Below are 14,263 nucleotides of genomic sequence, written 5' to 3'. Positions count from 1 at the left end.
CAATTTCTGGCTGTTTCTATCTAATAAATTAATAAAGCTATTTAAAATTTTAAAAGAGAAAAGAGGGAGAAAGGCAGAGAGACACCTGTAGTCCTGCTTCACCCCTTGCAAAGCTTCCCCCCTGCAGGTGGGGACTGGGGGTTTGAACTCGGGTCCTCACACATATGTGCAATCAGCTGGGTGCACCACCACCTGGCCTTTAAGTGACTTTTTATCACGTAGTAACAAAAGGCTAGATTGCAGAACCTTTGATGACTGGGTTTGTATCACCTTTCCCACTCACGCCAGGTCACTAGAGAACAGGGTTCTGGAGTCTGTCTGAAGCTTACCAGGAATGTTACTCTGGGACAATTACTCTCTCTGTTGATCAGTTTCTTCACCTTTGAGGATACCAACAGTGCTCACTCCTATAACATCATGACTAGTGCATGTGAGTCACTGTAAGCAAGGGACTTAGCACAGCGCTTTCTTTGTCATAAGTTACATATGTGTGTAGTTGGCCCTAGAGGATACCCCCCAAAAAATAAAACCTCAAAGTCAGCTTCCAGAGCTACAGTTCTTTTTTTTAATTTTAATTTATTTATAAAAAGGAAATACTGACAAAAAACACAGGATAAGAGGGGTACAACTCCACATCATTCCCACTACCAGAACTCCATATCCCCTCCCCTGATAGCTCTCCTATTCTTTAACCCTCTGGGAGTATGGACCCAGGGTCATTGTGGGGTGCAGAAGGTGGAAGGTCTGGCGTCTGTAATTGCTTCCCCGCTGAACATGGGCGTTGACAGGTCGATCCATACTCCTAACCTGCCTCTCTCTTTCCCTAGTGGGGAAGCGGAGATCCAGGACACATTGGTGGGGTCATCTGTCCAGGGAAGTCTGGTTGGCATCATGTTAGCATCTGGAACCTGGTGGCTGAAAAGAGAGTTAACATACAAAGTCAGACAACTTGTCGACTAATCATGAACCTAAAGGCTGGAGCTACAGTTCTTTACCTGAGATAAATATCCCTCATAGTCCTTGGCAGGGCCCATCATCCTCTGAGACTCACTGGACCTGGCAATGCTTCCCTGTCTTCAGCACAGGATCACTCAGGCGTTGAAGACTCACCCCAGTATGCAGGGGTTGGGCATCTGCACTGGACTGGGCACATCCTAAGAGACAGAGCCCCTAGTTTTCTTTCACTTTTGTCTTACAGGGACATCACACAGTGCCAGGTACTTGAAAGACGAAGGAGCAGGGCAGTGGTACATCTGGTTAAGTGCACATATTATTAACCACAAGGGCCCAGGTGTGAAGCCCCACTCTCCACCTGCAGGGGGGATGCTTCACAAGCGGTGAAGCAGGGCTGCAGGTGTATCTCTCTCTCCTCTCTCTCTCTCTCTCTCTCTCTAGCTCCCTGTCTACTCCCAATGTCTCTCAATCTAATAAAAATCAGAAGGAAAAGGAAAAAAATAGCTGCCGGGAACGGTGGATTCATAATGCTGGCACAGAGACCCAGCAATAACCCTGATGACAATAAAAAGTAATTAATAATTAAAAATTTAAAAAGTACTATGAAAGGGGGATAAGGGCTCTGAAAGAGAGCTCACCCACTAGAGAGTGAATTTTATCACATTTCACGGCCCAGCTTTGAGTCCTCCACTGCAATATGGAAGCACCGTGCAAAGCCTCAGAGGTGGTGAAGCAATGCTATAGTGCTTCTGTTTCTCTCCTTCTCTCTATCGCTCTCTCTCCCACTCCCTCCATCCCTTCCTCTACCTGAAAAAAAGAGAAAAAAAAGGCATTTAAAGAGGGCCGTTCACTGATTTAACAACTAGAGTTCATTGGTTCTATTTTGTGGTCCTGGGTTTGACCCCTAACATGTTGTGAAAGCAACAAAGAGAAAATTGGGTAGAACTCCAGGGATAGTGGAATGGTTCTCCTCTCTCTCTCTCTCTCTCTCTCGTTTGCATAAAAATATAAAATAAATTGGGCTGATGAGCTGGCTCAGTAGTGTGTCATGCCCAGGGACCAATTCTCTGTACTGTGTTAAAAAATATATAAAATTTTCAAGAAATTTAAATGAATATGCTAAGATGTTACTATTTGATTATAAATTTAAAAACATTATAGTGATTTGATAATGATTAACAAGATTGTAAAATAGTAGGGGTACAGCTGAACACAGTCCCCACCACCAGAGGGTCCCATCCCTTCCATTGGAAGGAAGCTTCACTATTTTTCACTCCTCTAGGAATATGGACCAGAATTCTTTTTGGAGTGCAGAATTCTTTTTGGTGGGAGGTCTGGCTTCTGTAACTGCTTTTCCACTGGACATGGATGTTGGCAGGTGGATCCACACCCCCAGCCTGCCTCTGTCTTTCCCTAGTGGGGCAGGGCTCTGGAGGGGTGAGGTTCCAGGACACATTGGTGAGGTCGTCTGCCCAGGGAAGTCAGGATGGAATCATAGTAGCATCTGCATCTTGATGGCTGAAATGCAGTAAGATAGAAAGCAAACAAATTGTTTACGGAACAGGAACCTAAAAGTAGGAATATGAAGGTAAGCAGATGAAATTAGGGGTTTTTGTGTGGGAAGAAGCTAGGAAGTCTATTTCAGGTATGTCCCAGGGGCCCGTGACCTCAGTAATTTTTCCTGAGCCCGATAGCTAAGATGCAGGTGGACTAAAAATATCATCTGGGAAGATGGTGTCAGAGGTGAGAATAGGGATAGAAAGCTGTATTAGGGCAGAGAGTAGTTGCCAAACATGAGGAAAGTATATAAATACCATTAACTGTTTACTTCATCCATCTGACCTATGACCCATATCTATTCCTATTTAGCCCAGGAGCCCATATGACCTCTGCATCCCCGTCAGTTACAAACACTCTTCTAAGCTATATCTGTGTGCTTTTCAAAGCAACTCGTAGGATCACATTGTCTTTAACCAATTAAGGAGCTTTGTGCTGTTTGCAAACTACAATGTCAGCTTTTAGTCAAAATGCTTGTAACATTTTAAAAATTATTTATTTATTTATTCATTTTTACCAGAGCATGCAGCAGCAAAGGTGGGCGCGAGGAATCACATCATTGCAAGACTGGCCAGCTCCTCATGGGGCGCGAGCGCTTCCACACTACGATCATCATCTCTGGCATTATGCTATTCCACTGCAGAATACTGTGCCCCAGTATGGTTCCGTAGCCCCCATGTCCACTTGGTCGATTCCAAATTATATTCCTCCATGAGGATCATTTCTGGAACCATCTGTTCCACCCCGGTTCCATGGCTGCCAGTTCTTAGCAACATCGCCCCGCCAGATATTCGTCAGGAGGCAGCATCATCTAAGTTCATTTCCCACGTCTACGCTCGACCGGCCCTGCCAATATACGCGGATATCTTCGCCCACCCTGTCCAACGCTTGACGTCTCGTCACCCAATCTGGTCCCCTATGCCTACACTGAACTTCTCTGTTCCAGTCTCTTGGAAACAGAGTTGGCAGTCAGCTGAGGTAAAGAACAAACACCTCATCACAGACCCCTGAAAGCGTCAACCCGGCTTTGACCTAGCACGTTATGATTGGGCCCTCCTCAATCGCTATCAAACAGGCCATGGCCGGTGCGCCGCTATGTTCCATCGCTGGGGAGCCAGAGACGACCCAAACTGCCCCTGCGGCTCCAGACAGACTATGACCCACATAGTCAACGACTGCCACCTCTCCAGATTCAAAGGAGGTCTCGGAACTTGACATCAGGCTCAACCTGACGCTCTTGACTGGCTACGGAAGAAGGGCAAACGCTAGAAGAAGAAACCAGAGCATTGATCAGCTCTAGCTTATGGTGGTGTGAGGGATTGAACCTGGGACTTTGGAACCTCAGGCATGAGAGTCTGTTTGCATAACCATTATGCTATCTACCCTCCGCCCTATTTTATTTTCATTACATCCTATATGCCCTCCAGAGATATCTACTACTCTTTGAATTCCCATGGCAGTTTCCTGAGTCTCTCTCCTCTCTCTCTCTTCCCTCCCCCCTCCTTTTCTTCTTTTGCTACTGAGCATGTTACTTTATGCCACGTGTTTTCCTTGTACATGCTACATTGCTTCACCAGACTGCAAATTCCTTGAAGTCAAGTTGTCTAATTTTTTTGGTAGGCTTCATAACAACAAACATAGCACCTTGGCCATAGTAAGTACTCATTAAATATTTCTTTCATAAATTTTTTGTAATATTTATTTATTTATGTTCCCTTTTGTTGCCCTTGTTGCTTTTCATTGTTGTTATAGTTATTGTTGTTATTATTATTGTTATTATATTATGTTATTGTTATTACTGATGTCGTCATTGTTAGATAGGACAGAGAGAAATGGAGAGAGGAGGGGAAGACAGAGAGGGAGAGAAAGACAGACACCTGCAGACCTGCTTCACCACTTGTGAAGCAACTCCCCTGTGGGTGGGGAGCCAGGGGCTTCATTAAATATTTCTTGATGGTCTTCATGACTATAATCTTTTCAGAGTTTATCTAAGTTGTGTGAAGAAGAAGAAGAAGGAGAAGGAGAAGGAGAAGGAGAAGGAGAAGGAGAAGGAGAAGGAGAAGGAGAAGGAGAAGAAGAAGAAGAAAGATTCAACTCAATTTAAGGACGGCTGGTCCGGTGTTAAGTCATAGCATTAACAGCTTTATTTAGTTGAAGGAAACACTTCTCTGGTGGTAGATTTTTACCATGTATCAAAGAATAAAATTTAAACCGTGCCATTGAAAGCTGAGGAAACAATGATTACACAAGAGTTACAGTAAGTCACCTCAGACCAAGCTTTGGAGACATTCCCAATGGACGCTGTACAAACAGCTCTTTCCTAGAAACGGCTCTCCCCCCCTTCTTATTTTCTTCACTTGAGAGCTAATATGTGTATTATAGGGATTACTAATCTTCACAAGACCTCTCATTACAGAAATTTGACTTACTGAATAACTTGGTTAATTGCAGAAGGCTAGAGGCAGGCTATGTATCACACCGAGCTGAAGTTATCAGTGGAAAAAAAAAAGGTATTTTCCACACACAACACAGCTTAAAATCGAGGGGATTTTTTGCTCTTGTTACATTTCCACTGACTTGCAACAGGTAGGGTGAATAGTATGTAATCCTACAACTGACAACTGCAGAGCATTAGCAGCCCTGAAGAGTTAGGGGCCATCCAGGTGATTCTACACATATTTGCAATGAATTGTCGCACAATTAATCGTGTTTTTCAGTGCTATGTTGATTTTGTTCAGTCAGTAAGACTAACAACATTGAAGACTTAAAACAAAAAGCAAAATAATGGGCTTACATCATGGAGATTTTCCTGAGATAAAACAAACTAACAAATGTAGACAATTTTTATTTAATTTAATTAATTCTTTCCCTCCAGGGTTGTCACAGGGGCTTGGTAAAGCCTGCACTACAAATCCACTGCTCCTATTGTTATTTTCTAAATTTATTATTATTATTATTATTATTATTATTATTATTATTTGATAGAACAGAAAGATATTGAGAGGGAGGAGAAAATAGAGAGGGAGAGAAAAAAATAGAAACCTGCAAACCTGCTTCACTGCTTGTGAGGTGTGTCCCCCCCCCCCCCCCCCCCCCCCCCCCCGCCCCACAGGTGGGGAGCCTGGAGCTAGAACTGGGATCCTTACACTTCATACTATGTGCACTTATCCCGGTGCACCACTGCCCAGCCCCCAAATGTAGACGACTTTATACTTCTTTTTAAAAAATATTTATTCCCTTTGGTTGCCCTTGTTGTTTTATTGTTGTTGTTGTTCTATAGGACAGAGAGAAATGGAGAGAGGAGGGGAAGACAGAGGGGGAGAGAAAGATAGACACCTGCAGACCTGCTTCACCGCTTGTGAAGCGATTCCCCTGCAGGTGGGAAGCCGGGGGCTTGAACCGGGATCCTAATGCCGGTCTTTGCACTTTGCGCCATGTGCGCTTAACCGGCTGCGCTACCGCCCGACTCCCGACTTTATACTTCTAAGTATTAGAATAGATTTACAATTCCTTTATTGACATATTTGTGTGTATATAAGCATGTGTATGTGTATATATAATACATACATGGGTATATGTAGTATTATAAGTAACATTTTCAGGAGTTGGGCGGTAGCGCAGCGGGTTAAGCACACGTGGCACGAAGTGCAAGGACGAGAGTAAGGATCCCGGGTTGAGCCCCTGGCTCCCCACCTGCAGCGGAGTCGCTTCACAAGCGGTGAAGCAGGTCTGCAGGTGTCTTTCTCTCCTCTCTCCATTTCTCTCTGTCCTATTCAACAACAATGACATCATCAACAACAATAAAACAAGGGCAACAAAAGGGAATAAATAAATATTCTTTAAAAAAGTAACTTTCTCTGAAGTCTGAAGTTTCTCTCTTGCTGTTGCTAAGGGTTTAGTAACAGACACTTATATTGAGCACTTACTATGTGCCCAATAGTTTGCAGGCAATATTCCTTAAGCATTTACTTAGTCAACAGATACTAATTTAGTACCTGCTATAGTTATGCCTAGACATTTGTTCCTACCTTCAGGGAAGTTACAGTCTTGTAGGAGAGACAACAGCTTAGCAAGGTGATTAGTTCCTTCTCAGTTTTTCAGAGGCAAACAGGAAGCAAATGGCCAATATAGCTATGTATAGCTAGCTAGCTGCCTCCCACGCTCTTCCCGTCAAGCAAATCTGTTTCTGTCACTCTACCTTCTAGTTTTAACTCACCCCTTTCAGCAGAAGAGTTTTTAATCAAGTGGCTGTGCAAAAAGCATGAGAAGCCTTCCTTGAGTGGAAAAGGGGGAAATTCTGCTTAAGCCTCACTGTTCTCAATCTTCTGGCAATATAAAAACAAATACTAAATACCAGTTGCACCCGACACTGGTTTAAATAAAAGACCCAACAAACTGGAGTAATGCCTAAAAGCCCACATTTCTAGCAGATGTGGAAAAAACACTACACAGACATTCTGAGCTTTGTGTTCCTTTTAGTCAGCTGACTTTTCTCTCCTTTGATTTCTCTCTCTCTCTCTGTCTCTCTCTCTCTCTTTTTCTGATTGCATGTAGTCAGGACAAGGATGGGACGGAGATGGCAGGCGGTCACAGGAATATGGTTTGACAAGTGGGCAAAAGCGGGGGAAAAAAAAACCCGTGAGCTCACGTTGCAGGTCTTGCCCTCATGTTTTGCTTTCTTTGGCTGTATCTACATGTCTTTAATTATCAAGTGATTGTTCCAACTAAGAGATGACAGTTATGCCGAACCCTTTCATTTTTCTTGCTCTTTTCTTACATCTCTCTCTGATATAACTTAGCCAGACCTCTCAGAACCAGAGCAGAAATACTCAGCTTGAAGGTTAACAGTCCTGGAAGAAAGGAGGATGGATACCAGAAATCCTAGCCAGGCCACTTATCTATTTGTTCACTACAAATAGACCTGCAAAATGCACAACCTTGGACTGCTAGTCACTTAACTGGTCTCCTTACCTACAACCTCTTATCCTAATAACCCTTCTTTCGGCTTCCTCTTATCTTCCTAGCACACACTGATTACGTCACTCAAGGACTCTCTCTGCTCTGCTACTTATAGAATGCGGAAGGTGATACAGGATGCCCTTTCCTGCCTGGTCCCCAATAACTTTTGCTTTCTTTAAATATTTTATTTATTAATAGATGGGAAGGATGGAGGGAGGGGAAGAAGGAGAGAGAGAGAGAGATATGGAATACTACTACACAGGATATTGCTGCGGACCCCATGCTTGCAAATGCAAATGTTTTAGTCAGGGCACCACCTCCCTGGCCATCCCAATTACTTTTCCTTTTTTTTTTTTTTTTTTTTTAACCAGAGCACAGCTCAGCTCTGGCTTGCAGTGGTGCATAGGATTGAACCTGGGACTTTGGAGCCTCAGGCATGAGAGTCTCTCTGCATAACCATTATGCTTGGAAACAGAGTTGGCAGTCAGCTGAGGTAAAGAACAAACACCTCATCACAGACCCCTGCAAGCGTCAACCCAGCTTTGACCTAGCACGTTATGATTGGGCCCTCCTCAATCGCTATGGAACAGGCCATGGCCAGTGTGCCGCTATGTTCCATCGCTGGGGAGCCAGAGACGACCCGAACTGCCCCTGCGGCTACAGACAGACTATGACCCACATAGTCAACGACTGCCACCTCTCCAGATTCAAAGGAGGTCTCGAAACTTGACATCAGGCTCAACCTGATGCTGTTGACTGGCTACGGAAGAAGGGCAAATGCTAGAAGAAGCAGGGCAAATGCAAATCCTGTTTTGTTTTTTTTTTTAAGACTTGAATAACATTCTCTCCCCCACCAACCTTGCAGGTGGCTCTGACCACTCCTTTGCCTCTTCAGCATTTTACCATTAGAATAGCATTAATATCACCGAGCTACAATTATTTGTTTTGCAGCTTCAAATCTCCAGCATATTCTTTTCCTTAACTGCCACCCACCTCCTCTGAAGTCACCTTTGTTTTTCTGACTTTGGACATAAGGGAGAGCAAAGGACCAGTAAGATGTCAGTTACAGAAACAATAATAAAAAATAATATCCCTATGTCCACTCCATAGTTTTGAAAGTGGAAAAATATATATACCAACTATACATATAGATGCATATACTACATACATAATTTTTATTATCTTTATTTATTTGATAGAGACGGCCAGATATTGAGAGGACATGAGGAAGAGAGACAGACAGACACCTGCAGACCTGCTTCAGTACTTGTGAAGCTTTTCCCCCTGCAGGCGGGGACTAGGGGGCTTGAACCTGGGTCCTTGAGGATTGTAACATGTGCTCTCAACCATGTGTGCCACCATCCAGCCCCTATATATGTAATTTCCCAGTGCTTTTAATTTTTCTATTCATAAAAAAAACTTGTTGAAAGAAAAACACACATTAAGAAATGGTGCAATTATTCTATACCAGTTTATTGTAGGTATTGTTTCAAAAATTCATAGCATAAATAACTTTTCATGTCATAAAATAACTTAGTACAATTTATAATAAAACTTTTGAGCATTTAACATCTCATCAAAATACAATAAAATATGGTCTTAAAATGATGAACCCTTTCTGTGTCTTTTACTTGAGGGCATAGAAACCAAAAGTTCCCAAACTACTGCCACACGTTTAAACCTGAACAAAGCATATTTGGTTTATTGAAGTGTAACTCAACCATCCTAAATTAATAGCATTGTTTGTTTTCCTTCCTGTATGGTTCTCTGTAATTTTGGTGCCTTATGACTTGTATGTCTGTTTCCACACTGCTTCCTTCTTCATTTTCACCTCTTTCCACCTGCAAAGTCATCTATCTCTGAGCCCCCAGAACATGTAGTTGGACTCACTCAGTCCCTTGACATCAGTTTCTGTAATCCTTGCATCAGTATAGGGAGGAACTGCTTGAGTAACTACAAAGGTATTTCAAAACTTCAGTGCAATTTGGTTCAGTTATTTTCATTCAGATGCCATCACCGTTCAGGGAGATTTATCACTGGAACCCACTGATCCATGTAACGACTTTCCCGGCAGAAACAAATAAGTTGACTTAAGGCGGGATCCTTCCATTGTGATGAGTGTGGATTCTGAAAACAAATTCAGAAAATAAACAAAAAATCAATTTGCTAATTGAAAAGAAAAAAATCCGTATTTGCTAATAAATTACACCACTGGGGAAGATGATCCTTCTACACTTAGGTTATGTGACCTTAGAGACCAGTTACAACTATTAAAAAATAAATAAATAAAATTTCAGGCTGGGGAGAGAGCATAATGGTTATGCAAAAAGGCTTACGAACATGCCGAAGGCTCTGAAGTCCCAGATTCTATCCACAACACCACTATAAACCAGAGCTGAGCAATGCTCTAGTTTAAAAAAAAAAATGGAAAAAGAAAATTTCTTGCAGCTAGCTGGGTTTCCTGCAAAATCCTTAAGGGTAACTATGTACTAACTCTACAAAGTTTGAGCATAAGCAACCCACTAAAGCACACACACACACACATTTGCATAATAGTATTTGTTCAGTTTTGCATGAGAATATTTCCGGGTTTGTACTCTACAAACTTGCACGCAAGGATTCTGGGAAATATAAGCTGTGTGAAGCCAGAGCTGCATAGAAGTTAACTCGAATCACCACCTGTTATCCTCCCAAAATACAGTTGTAGCTTTGAGGAGTAGCAAAATGGCAAAATAACTATGCTGACACTTATCTCCAGCAGTGAAGCAGTAACATGAAGAAATGATAAAGTTGCCACATTTATCCCCGAAACACACAAGTTATTTGACTCCCAAAGGTTTTTGTTTGTTTGTTTAAATAAAAATAAATAATTAAAAGCTCCCTTTTGAAAAAAAAAAACATGATGGCAAAGGAAAAAAAAATTTCCACTCAGTCCTCTTCATGAGTTTCTAGGGAATTAATAAGGTCTGTCTCCTACACATCATTTCTATTTTTAGCTCTGACTGGCAGAGAATGAAGCTGACTCCTTAATGAGGGTGAGCCAGGAATTTATTTGGCTTTATCTAATCTGCCCAGCTAAAGGAATTAGTCACACGGGAGGTAGGTAAGGGAGTAGCTGGGCTGACAGTGCTGACTCACAAGGATCTCTTCCGCTGCTGGCAGCCCTCCGACGTGCTCAGACATGTTCTGTCCCAGAGAAAATCCCGTTGATGAAACCAGCACATCTCGGCTGAAAGTCCAGCCACACGCTTGAGGCTGCCAGGCTCTATGTCTTACCCCCCCCCCCCCAACCCTCTTGATCTGCAGCCAGGAGGCCCCCTGGGTCTTGCTTCACTTCCTTCCAGGGCTCTGAAGTCCTGGGTGGGGTGATTCCCTTACCGTCACCAGCACGCAGTGCAGGTCTGGGGGCTGCTGGGCGCCCTCCCCGGCCGCCGGGCTGGCATTGGGTTCCAGCAACAGGAGCTCGGCCAGCCGCCCGGGATTGGTGACGCGGAGGATGTTGATGTCGTTCTCGCAGCAGAAGGCCTGGATCAGAGTGAAGTGGATCTGTAGAGCCACGTCCCGGTCATCGTCCTCGTCGGCCGCCAGCAGGCAGAGCACCACGTTGTCAGGGTCGCTGCGGGGCAGGTGGGCAGGTGCGTGAACCTCCTCACCGTGCACCCCCCCTCCACGCACCCGCTTGCAAAGTGTTTTTTTTTTTTTTTTCCCAGCACTGGAGGGCGGCTGCAGGAACCACCTCCACTCTGGGGGAGGAGGAGACCACTTACACGTTGAGCAGTTTGGCCGCCTCGTACACCCCCACGGTGATGGTACGCTGACTCAGGGCTTTGCTGAGCACTTCTTCCAGGGCGTCCCCTACTTTATCCATCCTACAGGTGGGCGACAGTCAAGGAAGGGGTCCCTGTCAGCTCGAGTCCCTCCTCCTCCCCATGTCTCCCCACCCCTGTCTGGGGGCCTTGGCTTCCTGTGGGCTCTGCCCCCCTCAGCCCACCCTCCCGCGTGCACGACTACCGCCCCCCCCGCACCCATGCACCCAGCACCTCTGGTCTCATCTGCACAAACCCCGGGCGCCCTGGGAACCCTGACACCCTGCTCCCCCCACCCGGCTCGGGTGACCCCTCTGTGACACCAGCGATCTCCCGTCTCTGCATGAGACGCCCCGCAGTTCCTGGTGCACGGTGCAAGCCCCCCCACCCCCGGGGCCCAAATGGGCAGAGACACCAGAGACCGTCGCCCGGGTCCTTCTGCAAAGCACCGGCGGCACCAGCTCCGGGGGCTGGAGGGCAAAGGCTCACTGAGCCCACGGGCGCCTCGGAGGGAGGAGGGGGTCCCGCAACAGGAAAGCAGGAGTTACCCTACAACTTTTCACCCTTCGCCCCTCCACCGCACCCTGCACATCTGCCAACAGCCTGGCAGCATTCGGGTGTGCACCGAAGACGATGAGAGATTCAGGAAGGGCGATCCGGCCCACGTACCTTTCGGTCTTCTGCTCTCCAGCCGCGAATTCTTCCAAAGTCATATTGCAACTGCAGGTCCCTCCCCAAAGAGACAGCGGCGTGCGGGCTGCTGCGGCCACCGCGGGCTCGCGGGCGCCTGCTCTCTGCGCGCGCTCTCCGCCTCCCCAGCGCCCGCCGCCGTCCCCCGCGCCCCGCGCAGCCGCCCTGCTCGCTGGCCCGGCCGGATCCGAGCACCCGAGTTTCGCCGCCCACCCAGCGCTATCGGCCACTGCCTCCCAGCCACTGAAGGACAAAGGCTCTGCTCGCCGGGGTTATCCAGCCAGAGCCCAGCCAACCACCATCAGCGTCGTTTGCATACGCAAAGCCATTGGCTATGCAAATCAGCCTGCTCAGACACTCTGATCCCCGGCTCCAGTGGAGAAGAGGAGGAGGGGGAGAGCGGAAGTGGGAGGAGCCACACGGAGACTTTGCATCTAAGGGGCGGGATTGGTTGTGGGCTGGGGTAGGCGGGTCTTTTAGTATCCCGTTGCCCCACCCATGGGAGAGGAGGTGCCCTCCACCCGGGCGGAGCAGCAGAGCTGGTGGGTCAGTCGGGTTAGAGCTGGCTGCCAAGTGTTTTTCGAGTTGGTGCAACTTTTTCCTAATAGTCTTTTTCATCTCTTTTGTTTTTAGGAGATACTATTAAGATCTATTTCGAGGGCTAATGCAGCCAAATCTAGTAATTATTAGTAAGCAGGTTACATAAAATGAGAGTGCCCAGACCTCTAGGGCAAAGTTTACCTCAGAAGTGTTGTTTATGTAAGTCTAGGCAAGGCTGCTTATTAGTAGTAATATTATTTCGGTGCCCTGATGGCTGGTTTGATTTATTTTTGGAAGCTTGCAAGGGTTGGAAGCTCAAAAAAGAAAGATCAACACAGTTTGTGTTTGGTCGTGGCAAAGAACCAAGTTGGGATCTTGTCCGCAGAAAAGCCCTCCCACCTGCCCAGGGTGTAACTCTGGAATACCATTTCACAAGGAGGTGGTGACCACATGTGTGTCTCTTAGCCTTGCAACCCAAATTCACCTTTCACAGAGAGTCTTCCCCCCAAAGCGGATCTGTCTGCAACCCTAGCCAGCAATCAGATACAAATGCCTGACAACCCCCCACACACACACACACACAGGATGCAAGTCTAGATTCAAAAATGCTCTCATTATGCCCTCAGCTCCCTTTCAGAAGACAAATATGTGACTAGCTTCCACTGAGAGCCTATGATCTCATGAATTAGTGATGTTAGATGCTGAGTCATGAAGCAGAAGCTATAGGACCTTTTAGTCATATGCTAAAATTTCACCTTTGAGATAATGGCAATCTGTGGGAGAGCAGCAAGCAGCAGTTACACATTTTTGAAAAGCAAACTTGAATGTATGAACTTTCACTGAGTAGGTTGAAAACTTTTTCGTCTGTTTTTGTGCAATAAATAATAAAAAAAAAAAACCTGAAACCTTCGGCAGTTGCAAAATTTGGTGAAAATGCTTCACGTCATCTTCTCTTGCATTCAAGAGTGCTTATGTCATTAAGGTTGCTATATAACTAGACATCACAAAAGTGGCTATTGTGGAGGTTCATGGGAGTCGTTGCACCTGCATATTTGTATCAGACAAAATATTATCCAGCTTCCTTGGTCTTAATCGAAGAAAAAGGAAAAGTCTGTTTTTGTTTTTGTTTTTTTAAATACATTTGAGTTATTATTTTGCACTAAGTTCTTCACGTCGATGTTAGCCAAGGGATAATTTACCCAAGGGTGACTGTGTATTTATTATCTACACATGGTGCTGGTGTTGTTGAAGAATATGTTACTATTGAAATTTAGGTCAATACTGAAGCATTTTCTGTGCTGCAAACTAGATTTGAATTAATACAATCTGGCTTAAGTTATCATTTAGGGAATGTTGTGAGCTGAATTCTGTGGAACTTCAAGATTCTAGCCACTTAGTGTTTCTAGAAGATTTTCTGGAAGTGTGATGACATGCAGTCATTTTGGAAAATGTCATGGAACTACCTCAAGAAGCTAGCGATATAGCTAGTACGTGAGCTAGCAGACCCTCTTAAGGGCTTTCTATTCCAGAAGTATGAAAATTTTAACACATGTTCTACCTGCCCCAATGTTGATTGAAGCATGATTTACCATACTAAATTATAGAGGCAACCAAAATGCCCCTGGATACATTAGTGAATACAAATATAGTGTATTTATACAGTGGAATACTATTCAGTCAGGCCAGGCAGTGGTGCACCTGATTAAGCACACACATTACAGTGTGCAAGGACCCAGGTTCAAGCACCACATCCCCCC

General features: G+C 45.1%; 1 protein-coding gene across 3 annotated transcripts; it reads right to left on the bottom strand.

Moving 5' to 3' along the window:
- Positions 1-8,922: 8,922 nt before the first annotated feature.
- GADD45A (growth arrest and DNA damage inducible alpha) lies at positions 8,923-12,225 on the bottom strand. Of its 3 annotated transcripts, none has more exons than XM_060206384.1 (5): positions 11,946-12,225; positions 11,238-11,339; positions 10,849-11,086; positions 10,609-10,656; positions 8,923-9,597 (listed from the first exon to the last, which is right to left on the bottom strand). In XM_060206384.1, exons 1-5 carry the CDS (start codon positions 11,987-11,989, stop codon positions 9,484-9,486), a joined length of 546 nt encoding a protein of 181 aa, XP_060062367.1. In that variant the 5' UTR covers positions 11,990-12,225; the 3' UTR covers positions 8,923-9,483. The 3 variants fall into 3 exon arrangements, with proteins under 3 accessions (XP_060062367.1, XP_007525748.1, XP_016044855.1); XM_016189369.2 differs by having other exon boundaries at positions 9,568-9,597; positions 10,609-10,699; positions 11,946-12,224; XM_007525686.3 differs by lacking the exon at positions 10,609-10,656 and having other exon boundaries at positions 11,946-12,223.
- Between the last annotated feature and the right edge of the window lie 2,038 nt (positions 12,226-14,263).

Source organism: Erinaceus europaeus, chromosome 13, assembly GCF_950295315.1.
Source record: "Erinaceus europaeus chromosome 13, mEriEur2.1, whole genome shotgun sequence".
NCBI classification, from domain to species: domain Eukaryota; kingdom Metazoa; phylum Chordata; class Mammalia; order Eulipotyphla; family Erinaceidae; genus Erinaceus; species Erinaceus europaeus.
Note: the sequence above shows the minus strand (reverse complement) of the source record. Positions and strands in the feature narration are given on the sequence as shown.

Coding starts and splice junctions, on each gene's coding strand:
- GADD45A (XM_060206384.1), bottom strand. CDS start 11,989: ATGACTTTGGAAGAATTCGCGGCTGGAGAGCAGAAGACCGAAAG. Junction 11,087..11,237: donor GCGGCCAAACTGCTCAACGT/GTAAGTGGTCTC, acceptor CCTGCCCCGCAG/CGACCCTGACAACGTGGTGC. Junction 10,657..10,848: donor TGCACTGCGTGCTGGTGACG/GTAAGGGAATCA, acceptor TCTCTGGGACAG/AACATGTCTGAGCACGTCGG.